The 18,295-nt window shown below is 39.2% G+C and overlaps 3 protein-coding genes across 6 annotated transcripts; all 3 read left to right on the plus strand.

Moving 5' to 3' along the window:
• Positions 1-20: 20 nt before the first annotated feature.
• LOC126795318 (uncharacterized) lies at positions 21-3,314 on the plus strand. Its single transcript, XM_050522161.1, is given in 4 exon segments — positions 21-150; positions 276-372; positions 487-1,719; positions 1,722-3,314. Coding segments are annotated over 2 exon segments (2,748 nt in total). The 5' UTR covers positions 21-150; positions 276-372; positions 487-516; the 3' UTR covers positions 3,267-3,314.
• Positions 3,315-4,009: 695 nt separating this feature from the next.
• On the plus strand, positions 4,010-7,576 carry LOC126795599 (MLO-like protein 9). The gene is made up of 15 exons (XM_050522407.1): positions 4,010-4,138; positions 4,239-4,296; positions 4,389-4,645; positions 5,330-5,446; positions 5,549-5,603; positions 5,716-5,804; positions 5,900-5,974; positions 6,064-6,152; positions 6,295-6,344; positions 6,429-6,469; positions 6,546-6,719; positions 6,815-6,850; positions 6,962-7,029; positions 7,191-7,251; positions 7,352-7,576. The coding sequence occupies exons 1-15, from the start codon at positions 4,010-4,012 to the stop codon at positions 7,574-7,576; spliced, it is 1,524 nt and encodes a 507-aa protein (XP_050378364.1).
• Positions 7,577-8,333: 757 nt separating this feature from the next.
• LOC126794955 (peptidyl-prolyl cis-trans isomerase FKBP18, chloroplastic) lies at positions 8,334-11,238 on the plus strand. 4 transcript variants are annotated; one of them, XM_050521754.1, is made up of 7 exons: positions 8,334-8,630; positions 9,114-9,187; positions 9,474-9,560; positions 9,716-9,865; positions 10,072-10,131; positions 10,512-10,598; positions 10,887-11,238. In XM_050521754.1, the coding sequence occupies exons 1-6, from the start codon at positions 8,336-8,338 to the stop codon at positions 10,569-10,571; spliced, it is 726 nt and encodes a 241-aa protein (XP_050377711.1). In that variant the 5' UTR covers positions 8,334-8,335; the 3' UTR covers positions 10,572-10,598; positions 10,887-11,238. The 4 variants fall into 4 exon arrangements, with proteins under 4 accessions (XP_050377711.1, XP_050377713.1, XP_050377710.1 ...); XM_050521756.1 differs by lacking the exon at positions 10,512-10,598; XM_050521753.1 differs by lacking the exon at positions 10,887-11,238 and having other exon boundaries at positions 10,512-10,878.
• Positions 11,239-18,295: the final 7,057 nt, after the last annotated feature.

Genomic DNA, 18,295 nt, shown 5'->3' on the forward strand with positions numbered 1-18,295 from the left:
CTTACGATTTTGCGTTTGGGTTGGGTACTTAATTGAAGTCTTGAATTGTGTTTGCTACTTTGCTTCATTTGTTTTTCGTTTGTTGCAGAGTTGCAGTTGGGCGGTAATATGTGATCTCCCTTTCTTTCGTTGTCTTGATGCATTTACCAGGTACATTGTCTGTCATCTTATACTCCTTAAAACTGCCATGATCTTCTTCTCATGAATGCCTCATGTTTATGAGAACAAAGTATGTACACTAATCATTTTGGAATGTTTAAAACATTACAGGGCAGGTTCTAAACACAAAGGGAAGAGAGGGAGTAATTTGTTTTCTCGGGCAATATGTTATACTAGTCTAGGGTGAGCAGATAATATATTTCCAATAAAGAGGTGTGTGCTATACTGCTATTCCATCATTTCGTCCGTATCATGAGATTTTAGGTTCCATTTGTATTTACTTAAAAATGTATCGCTGGTAGGTTCCATTTGTTTAAATTTTTGTAGGTATTGAAGGACCTCTCCTGGGAACTAAGAATGGATGGTATTCCTGATGAATGGAAATCTCTTTTCCCAATCTCATCAGTCTTCAAGCCTCCCCTTCTTATTTCAAATCCTTCAATATTGGGTCCTCTAATTTTCAACCCAAAACCCAACAGCACTACTCTCCTTTTCTCTTCCCCCACTCTCCTGCCACCTCTCACTCCTTCACCTCATCTCTCTCTACCTCGTTTCCTTTTGACCTCTTCACCAGAATCTGCTCCTCTTCCGTCCACCTCTTCCTCCATAGCCTCCTCCTTGGGCCCTCATCAGTACAAAAATGACCTACTTTCCTCTTTCCGAAACCGTCTAGAATTCCTTCAATGCCCACAAGCTAACACTATTCTCATATTTTTCCCTACTGGTGAGAATTCTGACCAAGTTGGGTTCTTGAAGCTTGTCTTAAAGGATTCTACTTTTGATGTTAAAGTTGGCGGTCTCAGTATGAGGTGTCCGTTCAAATATCAGATTTTAAGGATTTCTGTGAATGCCCTTCCTAGCTTATCCAATTCAACAGGTAATGGTCCTGTTACCATTGGATATATACTGGCTTCTACTATGTACTCTGTGCATTGGTTTACTGTAAAGCTTGGAGATTTTGGATTGAACTCAGACAGCGTGAGGTTAGTGTATGTTGGTGATAGGGTCTTCAAGGCTTGCTGTGTTGTACATGCTTGTTGGAGTCCACATGTTCTGGAACAGACTCTGGTTTTGTTAGAGAACGGTGCTTTATTCTTGTTTGACTTGGAATCTCATCTCAACAGCACTGTTTCAAATGCAAATTTTAAAGGGACCAGATTGAAAGTCCTCTGGGATGGTGATGATTATGGTAGTTCTGGAAGCTATAGATGGTTGAGTGTTGAGTTCAGTTGGCATCCTAGAATTTTGATTGTTGCGCGTTCAGATGCAATTTTCTTAGTTGATTTGAGGTTCAATGAATGTATTCTGACTTGTTTGATGAAGATTGAAATTTTGCATATTTATGCCCCGATTGAAAAGGAGCAGTTCCGTGTTCTTTCAAGGACTAGTTCTGATAGTTTTCACTTCGTTCTTGTTTCTGACAGCTTCTTATTTCTTTGTGATGTGCGCAAGCCGTTGATGCCGGTGTTGCAATGGGCTCATACAATCAACGAAGCAAGCTACGTTGATGTTTTCAGACTGTCAGAATTGAGGTCATACTCAAAGGATGATGCATATATGTGGCCTTCTGATTCTGGCTTTTGCATATTTTGGGTTCATTTTGGAATGGTGAGTTCAATATCTTTACCTATGGACCTTCCCTCCCAATGCCAATAGGATCAGTAGCTTCAAAACTTACAGAGCTTAGAAAATCCTATTATGCCTGGGAGCTTCCTTCAGATCTTTTACTGTGTGGCCGTGAGTGTCATTGTGGAAACTGTCTTGAAAGAGAAGAGTTTTTTAAAGATTCTCTTCCTGAGTGGATAGATTGGCAGCACAAGAAAGAGATAGTTTTGGGTTTCGGTATTTTAAGCAAAGACTTTTCTTCTCTGCTTTTCGAGCCAGATGTATTTGGTGGTTTTACACTGATAAGGCTCATGTCCTCAGGGAAGCTAGAATTACAGAGATATTGCGCATCATGGGATTCTATAAAAGAAGTTGAAGAATCACATAAGAAGTTGTTGCATTTCAAGGATCATTTGCTGTACTCCCCTGAATATGATGAATACAAATTTCCTAGGAGGTTTAAGTACATTGAACTTGACTACCTCTGCAGTTATCTGAAAGGCAATCTTGATGAAGTCTTGGAAGAAAAATTGAAAAAGCCCTGTAAGGTTCCTCAAGGGAATGAACTCTTTAGCCCCGAGTTTCATGAAATATTATGCAAGAAATTACATGAATGCGGTTTTGGTCAGTTGAGGTCATCTCCTGCAATTACTATTGTTTTAAATGACATCAGCTTGCCAGCAAGCATACATGAAGTTGTTTTGAGGAGATTGTGGTCGGAGTTACCCATGGAGCTTCTGCAATTGGCTTTTTCCAACTATCCTGAAATTCTTGAAGTGCTTGTGAACAAAAAGAGGGTGGCTTTGGAATTCTCTGCTGTGCCAGACCTATCGCAGTTGCCTCCATTCATTTTAAGGAGGCCTAGGAAGCCGTATTGCCGTAGCAATAAGTGGTCAAAGAAAGTGCAACCTGGTGATGCCCTTGTGGGTCCGGTACTTCCTGTTCCTCTATTGCTTACACTTCATGAATTTCGTAATGGGTGTCCAAATTCAGAGGAGCAATCAGGCCGATTTTCAGTAGAGGCAGAGCTTAACTGCAGATTTAATGAGGTCATGCAGGTCGCTGGGGAAATGACCTTTTCCAATTCTGAACCAGAGGTTCTTGATGATCAAGTGACTTCCCTTGCTAATGATGGAGAAGAGAAATGGTGCGAATCTCAAAGGTCTAAACCTTTCTTTTCTTATCAGCCGGTTGCAACTAAACGCACAGCAACTCGTCGCAGACAGGGAAAATCTCTTTATAAGGATGACAAGTTTGACACCTTGATTTTTAAAGTGTCAGAAAGGAAGCAGACATCCAATGACATTAGCGGTAGCGTTGGACTGGAACTCTTTGATGATCTTTGCCCTGTAGAATTGAGATTTGATGCTTGTTCCATGAAGTTCGAGTCAAAGGAAAAAAAGGGATATAATGTACTAAAGAGGCAATTAGTGGATTGGCAAAATAGATTCAAATTGTATAAAGACTTCGGCTCTTGGATTGAATTGAAATCCAGTATTTGATTCATGCATACGTTTTCCTTTATGCCCTTTAGATTTGCTTAGATTCAATATCCAATATTAGCAGAAGAACTCTCCAAGCTATGCAGGAAGAGTTGAGGAATCCACTTGTACAGGTAACAAAATAAGTTGTTTTCTGTTTTTCTTTTTCTCCAGACTGGTGTAGAATTGCTAGAGTTCAAACTATATAATCCTCGAAAGTTCATTAATTGACTGACCAAATAGATACCGCCAGTACTTCTAGGACTTCCGGCCGGTGTGTTGGGATGGTGGGAAAAAAATGTAGAAGCATTAAGTAATTCGTATTCTCAATGTAAAAAACAAGTTTAATTCAATTTTTTCCATAAAAGAAGACAACGAAAGGAACTGATGGATCAAATTAAAATGTATGTATGTCCATCGACTTTGATGATGAACCTAACCATCAACTCCTTCTAACATTTCAATTTGCATATGCTATATATGGTAAGCTAAACACCCGAAAACATGGCAGGCGCCGCCATCTGTTGAATAGCAAAGCATCCCCTACAAAAACAAGATTAAGAAAGAAACAACAGCTCACCATAATTAGCAGAAACCCGGATTTATAGTACTCTTTTCTCTTCCAGTCAATATCATCGTGATCAATCACGATGATACTTAAATAAATGAGTGATGTTTCCTTTTTTCTTTGTCCTTGTTTCTTGACAATAATAAGGGCCAACTTTTTTTGAGAATCATCGAGGCGTGGCTGGTCGGGTTCAACGATGGCTGGTGGTGCTACCCCTGGCATGAGGGAGCTCGATCAAACTCCGACGTGGGCTGTCGCCGGTGTCTGTTTCGTGATCATTGTCATCTCTATAGTTTTAGAAAAGTTTCTTCACCTGATCGGACATGTACGTCAACAAAAAAAAAATAATGTTTTTTTCTGCATGCTGATTTGAATTCGATAATTTGCGTGCATGGTTATTTAACGCGCGTCTTTGCTGGTTTCAGTACTTCCAACATAGAAAAAAAGCTGGTTTGCTTGAAGCTCTAGAGAAAGTTAAAGCGGGTGGGTCAAATTTATTGTTCTAGATAGATTTGTTTTATTCTTTAAACTGCAAGCAGTTTTAATTGCTTTTTGTTGTTGTTGTTGGATTGCAGAGCTTATGGTTTTGGGATTCATTTCTTTGATACTCACATTTATGCAAACGACCATCGCTACTTTGTGCATTCCAGAGCGCTTTGAGGATACAATGTTGCCTTGTCCTATAAAAAGGCATCATGGTGGTGGTGGTGGTGGAGGAGAAGGAGGACGAGGAAAAGAAGGAGGAGGAGGAGGCGGTCATCGCCGGCTTTTTTCGTATGAGCCGGAGCGCAGATTTTTAGCTGCGGGTAGCTCTGGAGGAGGCTGTGGAGCGGTATGTAATCCAACAATATAATGCCAAATGATTCAACATCTTATCTTTTTGACAGATTCATCAAGGGGAATGAAATCCATTCTCCCATTGAAATGTCAAGTGCTTAATTTGTAATTACCATTGCTTTTTCAATCCTCTCGAAACACCCCTCCTCAAATGTGTTCTCTCTCCCCACCTGAGGTTTGCATTTTCAATCTCGAGTTGTCATAGAACTAAGAATGATTTGTAAGTGTGCCTCTGTGTCATGAAGACCTAGCTAGTTCCTCTGAGATTTGCTTAGCCACCTGATAGACGATGGCCTCATTGACCACTGCATGAGACTGGGAACTAGTTTCCCTCCCTTGGTCATCAAGAAGAACGAGCGAGACTACTGTTTCAACCCTAAACAACTACCATTTTACACTTAAAAACCATTGTGTCATGTTCATACAATCCTCCTTGTCTTCACAATAGAGGGAGGGCCGGGGTACATGGTGTCATAGGTACCTCTCGTAAAAGATAAAATGTTATATATGTGACTTATGTCAAATCGGTCGAGAGAGAAACAACAAATGTTCTCTATTAAAATGTTGCGACATTTTTCGTGGAGAACACAACTCCCTCTTTCTAAAAACTCTGCATGGAGATTCTGAAACTAATTAACAAAGCTTCTGTCTGCCTAATTGTTATTTTGATGTGATGCAGGGAAAAGTGCCGCTTATCTCTATAAATGGATTGCATCAGTTGCACATCTTCATCTTCTTCTTAGCAGTATTTCACGTTATATATGGTGCCGTAACCATGACACTAGGAAGATTAAAGGTCAATATGCTCATTTCTTATTTGGTTTTCTTCTGTTTCTGAGTCAAGTTCAGTTTTCCTAGAGGCTTCTCAACTTGTGATGAAATCCCTTGATGTGTGCAGATTCGTGGGTGGAAGCAGTGGGAACAAGAAGCTGTAGTTGATCAGGAATTCAATGGTAAATCATTGGACTCAATATATATACCAGTGCTGGAAAATTTATATAGCTGCGTTTACTGATGCTTGTATATACGTATTGAGTTCTGAATTGGAGTTCCTACTTTGAACAGATCCTACGAAGTTCAGGCTTACTCACGAGACATCATTTGTGAAAGACCACACAAAAGCTTGGACTAAAACACCAGTGACCTTCTACCTTGTAAGAATTCTAGCTACTAGGAGTGAGATGCTAGACATTCTCATCGATCACTATCGTCTGGCTTTTGAATATTCAATTTCCTTTTCTCTTTTTAGGTATGCTTTTTCCGACAATTCTTTAGGTCAGTTCGTAGGGCTGATTTCTTGACCATGCGGCATGGCTTCGTCTCTGTGAGTTTCATCGGTTTATTATGACATGATCTTCATCTGATAGTAGTATTTTTTATTTTACAAAGCTGACTGTCTTGTTGTTACTATAGGTTCATTTGGCACCGGGAAGCAAGTTTAATTTTCAAAAATATATCAAAAGATCACTAGAAGATGACTTTAAGGTAGTTGTGGGAATCAGGTATTATAACTAACCCTTTCTTTTTTCATGTTTCCATAATTTTACAGCAAGTTTCTTTCATTCTTGACATATATTTGGTAGTGTTATATGTCATATCTTATGAGTGGCGTTTTTTTGCTAACTATTCTGATTATGCTGGCAGTCCACTGTTATGGACTACAATGACACTCTATTTGCTTCTCAATGTTCAAGGTGAGAGTCTTCTGAAATTAAGTTGGCCTCCTCTATTATCATTTATATTTGATGTTGTTTACTTACTCGATGCCTCAATCTCAGGATGGGAGGCTATGTTTGTCTTGTCCATGCTTCCTCTCGTTGTAAGAATTTTACAAGAAAAGTTCTGCTGGTGCTCAATCTCTTAAGATCGTTTCTGACTAATTATCGGTTTTGCAGATCATCTTAGCTGTTGGAACAAAGCTGCAAGGAATTATAACGCAAATGGCAATTGAAATCCAAGAAAGGCATGCTGTAGTGCAAGGGATACCTCTGGTGCAAGTCACTGATAAGCACTTTTGGTTTAGCTGGCCGGAGCTAGTGCTTTATTTGATCCATTTTGTACTGTTTCAGGTAGCCTCAGACACCAATTTTTCACCGTTGTTATTTGTATCTTTATGATTTTCAGTCATCTGGTTGTTGATATTTTCATTATTTTCTATCTCCAGAATGCCTTCGAGATAACATACTTCATTTGGATAACGGTAATAACGACTAAACTGAAATGCCTCTGCGTTATTTATATGACTTCATTGTGGTTATTTATATGTCACTGCTGGAGCCTCTAATTGCTATTCTGGTGAATCATAATGCAGTATGAGTTTGGGTTGCATTCTTGTTTCCATGAGAACTTCCCGCTTGTAATCCTCAGAGTTGCCCTTGGGTATGTCAATATCTTCTCCTACGTACTCACATATACATACATGGAAGTTCTTGTGAACACATGACTCGATCCCCTACTAAATCATATGATCATCTTTATAAACATATACTTTGTCGTTCCTGTATATACGATTTGAGTCATTTGACACATGCTTTCATTAGGGTCCTAGTCCAGATTATGTGCAGCTACATCACACTTCCGCTATATGCATTGGTTACCCAGGTACAATCACTAAACATTATAAGAACGCATGCACTCTCATGCATGTTATGCATTTCATAAAAGTAATACGTTGGTTCTTTCCCAATCTGTGAACTTACAGATGGGTTCAACAATGAAGAAGTCGATCTTCGATGAACAAACTAACAAGGCCTTAAGGAATTGGCAAAAGAATGCTCACAAGAAGAAGACCGAAACCAGCTCAAATAATAAAACATCAAATCCCACACTAGGTGGAACTCCATTAGGGAAAGGACAGACTGACATGGAAAATGATGGAGCAACTCCACCGCAATCGGCAAATCATGACCTCTTGACAGGACCGTGATTATTGTGTCGACTGAACTGAATGTGGAAGAAGATACTGAGAGGATGTTGAGGTTACAGATGCAGATTGAGGCAAAGACCTTCCATTTGTTTCCTTCTTGTTTGTGACAGGGAGTAGATTTTCATATGAAATATATCGCCTCTCCCTGGAATTGCATGTGATTAATTTTAGCATGATATGAGCTGAATCAGCTGCATTCCAGGCCATGCAAACTTTTAAACAAACCAAGCATCAGCTTTTATATGACATATTGCATCTTCTTCTATCCATTTTTGGCCAATGATATTTTCTTCCAATTACATAATACATCTGCTAAGTTTTAGTGTAACAATGTAGACTAATTTCCACTTGTATCGAAAAAAACATTTCACTATATATTTTTGGATTCTTACGCCTCACAGTGTATCATCTTTAGTCTGTACAATTCTCAATCAAAGCAAATTTCAATCTAGATATAAAGAAATTACATTAAATTCACTTGGTATCTCTTGAACTCTTGCAATACCATCCAGATTTTTAACCATAATGTACCCAAAATTGCAATGCAAAAATGCAATCCCAAATATCTACATAATTCACCAAATTACACAACAACATTTTGACCCAAAATTTTATTTTATTTATATATATAAAAATAATAATAAAAGCATGGGCATTATAGTAACATAACCATCCGAAATGGATAGGGGATAGTTGGTATTCAGATACCTATAAAACGTTGGCTTTCCAGAGTCTGTTACTCCCAAGTCTCCAACGGCCATGGCATCATCACCAATAAGGTGCTTGCATCTGCCGTCACAGTTGCACCACCAAACCCAGTTCGCTGGCAGTTCAATTTGGAAACCCAGCAACACTAGGAGAACCCAAGTCCATGTAGTCAACGCAGAGCAGCAAAATGAAGCAGCAGCAGCCATTTCAAGAAGATCATGCGCCAATATTCTCATCACTTGGCTGCCGGCTGCTCTGACCCTCATTTCGGCGTCTCCAGCATACTCCGAGGCCAGACTGAGACGCAACAGGAAAGCCATACCTCTTGAAGACTACAAAACTACCCGTAATTACTTAGTACCAACTCAACTCTCTGTTTGTGTCTCTCTTTTTTGCTTATGTAGGATGATTGCTTCTACAGTTTGCATTGGGATTTGGATTGGTATGTTATGTACTGAATGAGCATACAATATCTTGTACTCCAAGCAGGAGAGCAAAACCAAGAGAAATTGTTTGTGGTCATAAGTCATTGCAAGCTGTACTCGAGTCATATTGCTGATCAGTTATATACTCAATGCATTGCTTAAGTCCCAATTTGATGACACTCTTTTTTCAATTGTTCTACTGAAACTTTAATTGTGTTGATCTCGGAATATACAAGAGTTAGATGACTTTGCAGTTTGGACCATCTATGTTTTTTTTTAATCTATCTGATGGACCATTTGTTATATAGATTATATTCATGACCAATTTGAAGGTTGTGGAAGGCTTGTTAGTACTGGTTGAATTTGAGTTTAACCGATATTTTAATTTCTTTTTGCTATCTCAGCAGCTGATGGATTGAAATATTATGATCTGGTCGAGGGAAGGGGTCCAGTAGCTGAGAAAGGTTCTACAGTTCAGGTATTTATGTTTTCTCAATTAAGTGATAGCTGGAATATATATATCTCCAATGTAATTAGAGAGATGTTTTTGTATCATGTAGTTTGACATGTAAAGGCATGTATTGCACTGTGTGGTTGGTAAATGGATATATTTTTCCTCTCCGGTTAGGAACAATTATACTACAAGCTGATAGTTTATCCAGATGAACCTGATTAGGCTGTTGGTCCCCATTCCCCAAGTCCTAACAATGTGTGTACTGCACCAATCTATTTTTGAAATTTTGACTTGTACTTCACAATTGCAGGTTCACTTTGATTGCTTATATCGTGGGATTACAGCAGTATCAAGCAGGGAATCCAAGATCCTGGCTGGAAATCGTATTATTGCCCAGGTAATTTCTCACCTTACTTTTGATGACATATATATTAACACTTTTGCTCGTTCATGCACTACTTCTTTCCAACCAAATCAACTTGCTAGCTTTTCATAAGGTAAATTCTAATTGATAAATGAATTCTAAGGCACAGTTCCTTCTTTTCTAAATAGCCTTACATCTTCAAAGTTGGCGCTCCTCCTGGGAAAGAACGAAAGCGAGAGTTTGTGGACAATGCAAATGGTCTATTTTCTGCACAAGCTGCTCCAAAACCCCCACGAGCAATGTACTCAGTAACTGAAGGGATGAAAGTAGGGGGAAAGGTGAAACACTTCTCTTTTATTTTGTTACATACATACATGCATGCATAATACATCTATATCATTGTCTTAGTTATCTCTATGTCAAATCAGCTTTTCCATTTAGTTTTGCAACTATTCATTCCCATATTGATATTGTACATTTCTTTTCCTTCTCTCTCCTTTCCAATTGTATGCTCATTTGTCATCATATTCTGGTATCCTTGCAGCGAACTGTGATTGTTCCTCCAGAGGCTGGATATGGTCCAAAGGGCATGAATGAGATCCCTGTAAGCCACTTTAATCCTCATTGTCTTGCACTTTTACTTAACATGGGCCTACAGACACACACACAAAAACATACTTTTCACTCATTTTTGTCAAGAAAATTTAAATTGCAGTAGTTCTAGTTCTGTTAGCTTGTAATATGTATCAAATCATTATTAAGTCAGGAAAACAAAATCTAGAAAGCGAACATGTTTCCACCTTATAACTAGTCTTGCAATAGTCCTTTTTTACGCATAATTTTATCAGATCCACTACCCTAGCGTTATTAAGATGATGTAAATATAATATAAACACGATTAAATTTGATATGTATAATTGTATATACATCCACCTGATACACCAAGTAGGGAATGAAATTTTTCACAAAATATATTTGCTGCAGCCTGGAGCAACATTTGAACTGAATCTGGAGCTTTTGCAACTGAATCCACCTTCAGACTGATGAGAGTGATCGAGCAGCCTGATACAGGTTGCGACAGTAATTAACCTCCAATTTTTTACTGTAATTAAGAAGAGGCTTCTTTCGAAAAAAAAAAAAACAGAGAAGAAGAATAGGCTGTGTTGGAAGTTGAAACAAGTCAAACAACCTTATTCAAAGAGAAGTTTTGATCCTGAAGACGTGAATATTTTTTCTTAGTACCTAATTAAAAGATAGCGAAAAAGCTATATATATACATATATATATATATATATATATATCTGCATTTTCTGTATGCAGTTGGGATAGGAAATTTTACAGGTTTGATGTATGTAACAGGTTTCATCAGTGTGCAACTGTGCATCTTACCATAACTGTCCATCTATGAAGTGACGGGTTTTGTTTTGGCATGTACAGTTGACAGACTTCTTGTACTATACTGTCATCAATTCCTTGTCAGAGCATCCTAGGCTCCTATCAGCTGGTATTAGTTGATTTAGTTTCCAGGTTCAAACTACAGAGTACAGAAGGCTGATTATTAACTCTATATGTATCACTGCATGCGTGGGTTTTACTACAGCTAGAAGTTATTATTAGGGTTGCATGCTAGATGAAGCTCTAGAGTTTTCTAAATTTTCAGAAAACAATTTTAAGAAAGATTTATGATTTGATCGCATTATCATAGCTTCATTCTCACAAGAAATTAATCAAAGATAGGTATATATATAATATATACTTGTATGATTATTCTGCTGTTGTGCTGTGTTCGATGATGCATGAAGACTGTCCTTAGTTGTTTCCTACTTTGTCCACAATGTTTTACGTGACTGTACCACTAGGTAAAAATTGCAGCAGTTCCCATGCATATTTCAACTGAGTCTCGTTTATATTTCTACTTTAGATCAATGTTGCATAGCATTAGAAATCTAATAGAGCCTGCAAGAAAGACAATATTTCAGTCATTATATCTAAAACATACAATCATAGAAACCTGCCTGAAGCAAATTGTCTCGGATCTCCGAGGTTAGCCACTAATGGTAAACAGAAAGCTTTGGTTATAATGCCAACATGAACTTCCAAATGTCCACGAGAGGCCATGTATATTATGGAAAGCGGCCGAGATATTCTGGCCTTCACGTTTATTTGATGGGAAATGTACGGATGCATAATTGATAATTATTTCGAACCAGTTCACTTGTGAGTGACATCCATATGACTCGGTTACTTATACAGAGAAATTTATTCGTGAATGTCTACGTTTTAAGTACCCTGCAACATACTCAACTTTCCTTGATTGAATACTGACTTTGGAATGCGCTCTCTTCTCTAGTGTAATTACTCCGGTGGAAGTTGAGGAAATGAGCTCTCGGCATCGTCGTCACAGCTCTAACATATGCCATAGCTGCCTTGATCTATGTTTCATACATTCCGAGGCTGTACGTATCAATTCATTCGCTTGTAGTTATAGGCAATCCTTCACGTACCTTTCGGAGGTCCTTTGTATACAAAGGAAGAACGGTGGACAGCAACGATTAGCAGCCAATCATGAAATATCTAATATGCTTCCGGATGAAGATTTTGTCTCGGAGATGGAGGAGTTTCTTCTTAATGGTGTGAGTAGTGATATAGAAGTGGATGCGGGCTTTGATGGAAGCAGTAATGGTTGTGGAGGACTGATTGACTTTGAGGATGGTGTGTGCATGCCTGAGTCTTTGGTGGAGGTCCCAGTGTATGAGCAACAGAAGAATACTGATGAAGATCTGTCGGACTGGTTGGGGTCAATTGATTTTAGTCCTGAGGCAAATGAGTTCCTTGGCAATGCAACGCAGCCAGCACCACCACTAGAAGCTGAAGCCTCAAGTGAAGTTGATGTGCGTAGAGGGAGCGACTCCAGTGATGCTAAGGTTGATGAAGACTGGCTCATGGCTTTTATGGAAGGTCAAGAGAATGAAGTAATGCAGAACACCATGGAAGTTGGAGAATGGAATGCATGCTGCTGCTTATGTAGATTTTGGCTATAATCTGACATTTTAGTCTATAGTTTTCTCTGTTTAAGAGAATGAATCATGTAACTTCATGCCCCCCCCCCCCCCCCCCCCCCCCCCCCCCCCCCCCCCGTATATTCAACTTATGAAAATATGGGTGTGAGGGCCAAACCCCCCAGCTAGACTGGGTTCCAGCCCTCCTTCAAATCGTCAGTCTCCAATCTTCAGTCTCCTTGGCATGAAATTACTATATCTGACGAATACTATACGCTTGAGGACAAAACGCAATTTCGACTGCGATAACTTAGAATGAACATTGGGTTTGTTTTTAACGTTCCTAGTCTGTACAGACAGGATAGTTCCCGTGTAATTGTTCTGATTTGCAGTTTTTGTAATAACCCTAAATTCAAATACATTATTTGAATTAATTTGAGTTCTATAAAGACATGATTTTCAGTTTAAATGAATATGATTGTTTGCAAACGTTACGAAACGGAAACGGAAACGTTCCGAGAACGTTTAATAAGAAAACGTTACGTTTCCGAACGAATTTATCGACTTTTATTTCGTCGCCCGGTTGCGAAAACTTTCTTCACGAAAGTTGTAGAGCTCGTCGATACGAGTTCGTGAGTATGTGACGCGTTCGAATCGGACGTCGTATGTAAAGGTTATTAACGATAGAAGTTGTTTCCGATTTTAGAATTTGGTATAAATAGAACCATTTTGTTTTAGGGTTTCCATTTGTGGAAACCCCTTCCCCTCACTCACCCCGCCGCTCTCACCCTCTCTCCCTCGGTTCTCTCTCTCTCCCTTGGTTCTCTCTCTCCCCAACCTCCTCTCCCTCTCGACCCCGCCATCTCCCATCTCCCACCTCCCATCTTCAATCTCCCTCTCCCTCTCGACCCGAACTCTCTATTTCTCCCCCGCCTCTTCCCCGATCCCACGCGGAAGATCGAAGCTCGGGGGGGCCTCAACGCCGTGCTTCCCCATCGTCGACGAGCTCGGGCAAGCTCGCCACCACCCCTCCTCACCCTGGAACCCCCGCGCCGAAGGATCGAGCCTCGAGTCGTCGTACCTCCATTGCTGCTCGACCTCCTCCACCGGCACCTCAAGTCGATTCAAGGTTCAAGGTAAGGACAGATGATTTTGATGTTGTGCGTGTGCTTGTCTGTTGATTTGAGGGTGATTGGGAGATTAGGGATTCGATTTGGAGAGATTGGGAATGAAATCGGCAGTGAAGGAGGGTGGGAGATACCGCCGCCTAGAGGCGGCGCGTGAGGAGACTAGGGGTGGCCTAGGGGTAGGCGGAGGCCGTAGGAAGATAGAGGAGGAGGAGGGGGAGAGTTTCGGCACGGCGGTGGCATCACACGCGCCTTGGTTGGCGTCGGCGCGTGGGCCCCACGCGCGGCCGGCCGGAGGTGGCGCGTGTGCCACACGCGCCGCCGTGTGCGGTGGTGCGATCAGTTTTGACAGAAGGGTATTTTGGTAAATTACCTAAATGTAAATGTAAATTTTATTTACGACGGTAAATGTAATTAAGTTTTACCTACGGTAAATGTAATTATAAATTACTTTCAGTAAATGTAAAAAGTAATTTGTAAAAGGGTAATTTAGTAAATTTTATTTACTGAGATTGTATTTACCTTTAAACAGTACGTATATGTATATAAATACGTATATAATATTTATACGTACATAAATACGTATATAATATTTATACGTACATAAATACGTATATAATATTTATACGTACATAAATACGTACTAATCATGTATTTGTACAGTAACCGTGAATAGTAACCGTGAACAGTAACTTCGTATAAACCAAAATTGCTGAACAGTAACCGTTTATTACTGTTTTGGCATTTAAAGGTTTACGAAATGTTTCTAAATTCCTTTCTTATCTTTTCAAGGTGATCTATAAAGCGAGGAAAGGAAATTATCTTCGGAAATGGTAGGATTCACGCTCAAGTCAATAAAGTGAGTAAAATCTCACTGAATTACGAATCTACCCTCGTGGTGATTCAACATTTTTGCAAGTCTGTTTATCAAATGAATTACAACATGTATATAATTTAGTGAACTACATATATACGGTATAATGGTAATAAGTATATATATATATATATAGTTCATTAAATTACGTACTGTTATTAATTCATTAAAAATAGTCATCTCGATGACGAAAGTTTGTGAATTGAGCATGTGTGCTGAAATATGACATGTATAAGATATAGTGGACTATATATATATTGTATAAATGGTAAATAAGTACGAATATATATAGTTCGCTATGTAATATACTGTTATGATTTTATTGTAATTCTATTGTGCATGTGATTTGAATTGTACAATATGATGTGAGATTATTGTACGTGATTTTTAACATTGAGATTGTTAAAATGTGAATTGTCTTCGGACCTGATTTTTGGTACAATATGATGTGAGATTATTGTACGTGTTTGGCAAGTCGAAACCTAGCCTTTGGCCGGGCGAAAGTTACGATACAGTTAGAGCTCTAGTCTGTCTGCCTTTGTACTGCATGTGAGGTAACGGGTGGTTATCTGCTCATGGGTACTCAGTTATTTTGGATGTTGGGTAGCGGGTGGCTATCCAATATCAACGGTGTATTACGAGAGGGGTAACGGATGTGTACCAGCGTTCTTGGTACCCGTATTATAAATGCATTGGGTAACCAGAAGGGTTACTTAATTTCCTCATGAGCGTTTTGTTTCACATTTCTTTGGGTCAACCAGATGGGCTGACCATTGACTCATGAGGGCATTTATATTTGTTGTTTTGTGATCTTTCGTATATTTTGATATGCGAATTATATTTTTGATTTTACTCATACGAGCTATAAGCTTACCGGGTTTGTGTTTACAATCTCGGTGCACCAATTCGATGGTGTAGGGGATAATTCCGCAGGTGCTGATTAGTGGAGGTTGAGTGACGGCTACAGAGGCTCGAAGTCGTTCGGATCCTACTTGTGGTGAGATTTTAGCATGGATTCGTGTGTGAGGATTTGTGTATTTTCATTGGTGAGATTGTGAGTGATTTGTGAGGATTATTACATTTCCATTTTGTGTATGGATTATAATTTGGGTTGTAATAATTGGTTGTCTGAGTTGTATTGAGAACTCAGAATTGATCCGCTGTTACACTTTAATGATTTCGATTTATTTGAGATTATTTGTGTTTAACGACTTTAGAATTTTGAGTTTTTAGGCTCGAAATTTTGGGGTCGTTACAGTTTTGCTCTCTGCGAGTGTTGAAATAGACGTCAGAATCGAATGTTAAATATCATAGAAGTGCAACCTATGTTGCACGGAGGACATGGATACGACGATACGACAAATCTTAAAAACACATCTTTCGATACGGTAAAATAAAAATTAATTCTATATTTTTTTAATACATAAATCTCCAAATTGGTAAACCTAGTCTTCTTCTTTAATTTCTAGTTCAATTATACTCTCAATTTTAGTTCGATTTTTCTCTGTTTTATATATGATTTACTTAAATTGTTTTACACAAATTAACTATGATCGTTGATTTAACATCGAACAATCGGAGCCGTTAGATCAAATTCCAATATCATATTTAGGCTATTAACTCTAAGACTTAAGAAAATTTTCGGTCTATTACCTCTCTCTCTCTCTCTCTCTCTCTCTCTCTCTCTCTCTCTCAGTTCGACAACACAACCACACCAACTCTCTCACCTTCTCCACCGAACTCACCACTGCCACCACCTCTCTTCGTTCTCTCCGCTGCCGTCCAGCCACTAATCATACATGCATTATCACCACGGTGTTCCTCTCCTCTTTATCTATTGAGCCATATCCATCAATCATCATCTCAGCCCAAATTACAGTTCCGTCGGGAACTGTAGCAGTATTGAGCTTCCATGGAATCCGATTTGCAGTTCTAGATTCCAATGAGCTTCTGTGGGTAAGCTTGGCTTTGTATCTTCATATGTACCTACTCGATCACCCATTTGATTTCTTTAATCATGATCTATTTTGGGTTCTTCCTTTTCTGCATCTTCACCATTGTTAATCCGCCGCAGTCGACATCCTTTCAGCGTAACTAAGACTCCTTGATAAGTAAATTGGTCATCTTTTGGTAAGCCCAACATCCTTCCTTCCTTCCCATTTCACTTCCACCTTAATTTCCTCTGAATTGAAAACTAATTCAATCATCTCTTTTCTGGGTTTAACACTGCTACACACCACCGTCGAATTCGTCTTTCACGGCGACATTTTGGGTCATTGTGAAGTTGTGGTGTCGGTTAACGTATCGGAAAGTCAAAATTTTCAAAAACGCCATGTGGCGTGTCCGATACTGAAAAAAGGTGTATCGTATCGCAGTGTCCGGACGTATCGGACACGGTGACACGCCTCCAAGTGCCGTGTCCGTGCAACATAGAATGCAATCAAACGTTCAAATTCTTGTAAAATATAACTGCCCTGATGGCTATTTTACATGTTAAATATCATAGAAGTGCATTCTGATTAAAGGGAAGCAGTCATTGCAATCATGAAGGATCTGTTATGGCTCCACCGGTAGGCTACTTTTATTTACCGGCTGCAAGACTTCACGGCGTCGTTGATTAGTGCGCTAAACTTACCACACAGCCATGGTTGACTCCATCCGTGGTACATTCCAGAATACAGCAATGTCGACAAGATCACAAAATTCAGTTTCTCAGGATGATGAAAACTGGAATCTTAACATCAATTTAGATCACGCACATGACCAAAAACGGGTAATTAAAGCCTCATCACATACCCTGATTCACTCCCAGGTTTCTACTAAAGAGGCTGTCCGCAAGCGTGGATTTAACACGAGTCATTATCAGGTTATGTCTAGATGAAGTCATGAAGCATTATAGTTTTCTGAAAAACAAAACACATGGCTTCCTCACATTTATGGTCCAGAAGGTTCACCTCTAACACAAAGGAAACACAGATGTAGGAAGGAATCCGTAATGCAGCACTAATAAATATAAACCCAGATCAGGACCTATTCCATATTGCCATCAAAATCACTGGGGATGCACAGAAGTGTGCAAAATTTCAAATAAGAGCCAAAAGTAGCTCCCTGCAATCCACATGGAATCGCTGCCCGCACACTCTTTAGCCAAGCATCACCCAGGTTTCTCAAAACCGAAAGACAAAAAAAAATTAAAAGAATCATCAAGAATCCCCAGGTCACATACACAAGTGAGCCGACCCTTTAGCACCTGAGTTGTTCTCCTTGACAAACATGGCGCTTAGAAATCTGTTTTCATTTCCAAGAGAGAGAGCTTATCAGTGGACCTCACTTAATTTCTTCCTTTCACATTTGCCATCCATATTTAAACACATCGCACGAAATTGAATAAAGACGCTCCCAGAAAAAATGTGGCCTAGGGAACAGTATTAACAATCAGGCAGTCACGCAGTGAAACAGATTCCAAACTGAGTTTTTTTTTAATACAAGGACAATTCTTTAGGACTTTCTTATAACAGAAAAAGGCTTGTTTGTTTTTACTTTATAGTCCAGAATTGCAGCAAGCTACATGCTAAGCCGAGCAAGGGATTTCAATAACTTGATTCATGGTTCATCAACATCATTTCTGGTTGCAATGTCATTGATAAACATTAAACAGATATATAGAAATTTTAAAATACAATGAAAATAGCTTACTACTTTATGTACAAAAGAACTGAATTTCGGTCGCAGACAATAAATGATAGTTTTATGGCGTTTCCTTAGGTT

Source organism: Argentina anserina, chromosome 5, assembly GCF_933775445.1.
Source record: "Argentina anserina chromosome 5, drPotAnse1.1, whole genome shotgun sequence".
In the NCBI taxonomy this organism is placed as follows: domain Eukaryota; kingdom Viridiplantae; phylum Streptophyta; class Magnoliopsida; order Rosales; family Rosaceae; genus Argentina; species Argentina anserina.

Excerpts from the sequence above, each read along its gene's own strand:
- LOC126795599 (XM_050522407.1), top strand. The coding sequence starts at position 4,010 with ATGGCTGGTGGTGCTACCCCTGGCATGAGGGAGCTCGATCAAACTCCG. Across the intron at positions 4,646-5,329 it reads CTGGAGGAGGCTGTGGAGCG|GGAAAAGTGCCGCTTATCTC; the intron begins GTATGTAATCCA and ends GATGTGATGCAG. Across the intron at positions 6,345-6,428 it reads TTTGCTTCTCAATGTTCAAG|GATGGGAGGCTATGTTTGTC; the intron begins GTGAGAGTCTTC and ends CCTCAATCTCAG.
- LOC126794955 (XM_050521754.1), top strand. The coding sequence starts at position 8,336 with ATGGCATCATCACCAATAAGGTGCTTGCATCTGCCGTCACAGTTGCAC. Across the intron at positions 9,188-9,473 it reads AGAAAGGTTCTACAGTTCAG|GTTCACTTTGATTGCTTATA; the intron begins GTATTTATGTTT and ends TCACAATTGCAG. Across the intron at positions 9,866-10,071 it reads GGATGAAAGTAGGGGGAAAG|CGAACTGTGATTGTTCCTCC; the intron begins GTGAAACACTTC and ends GTATCCTTGCAG.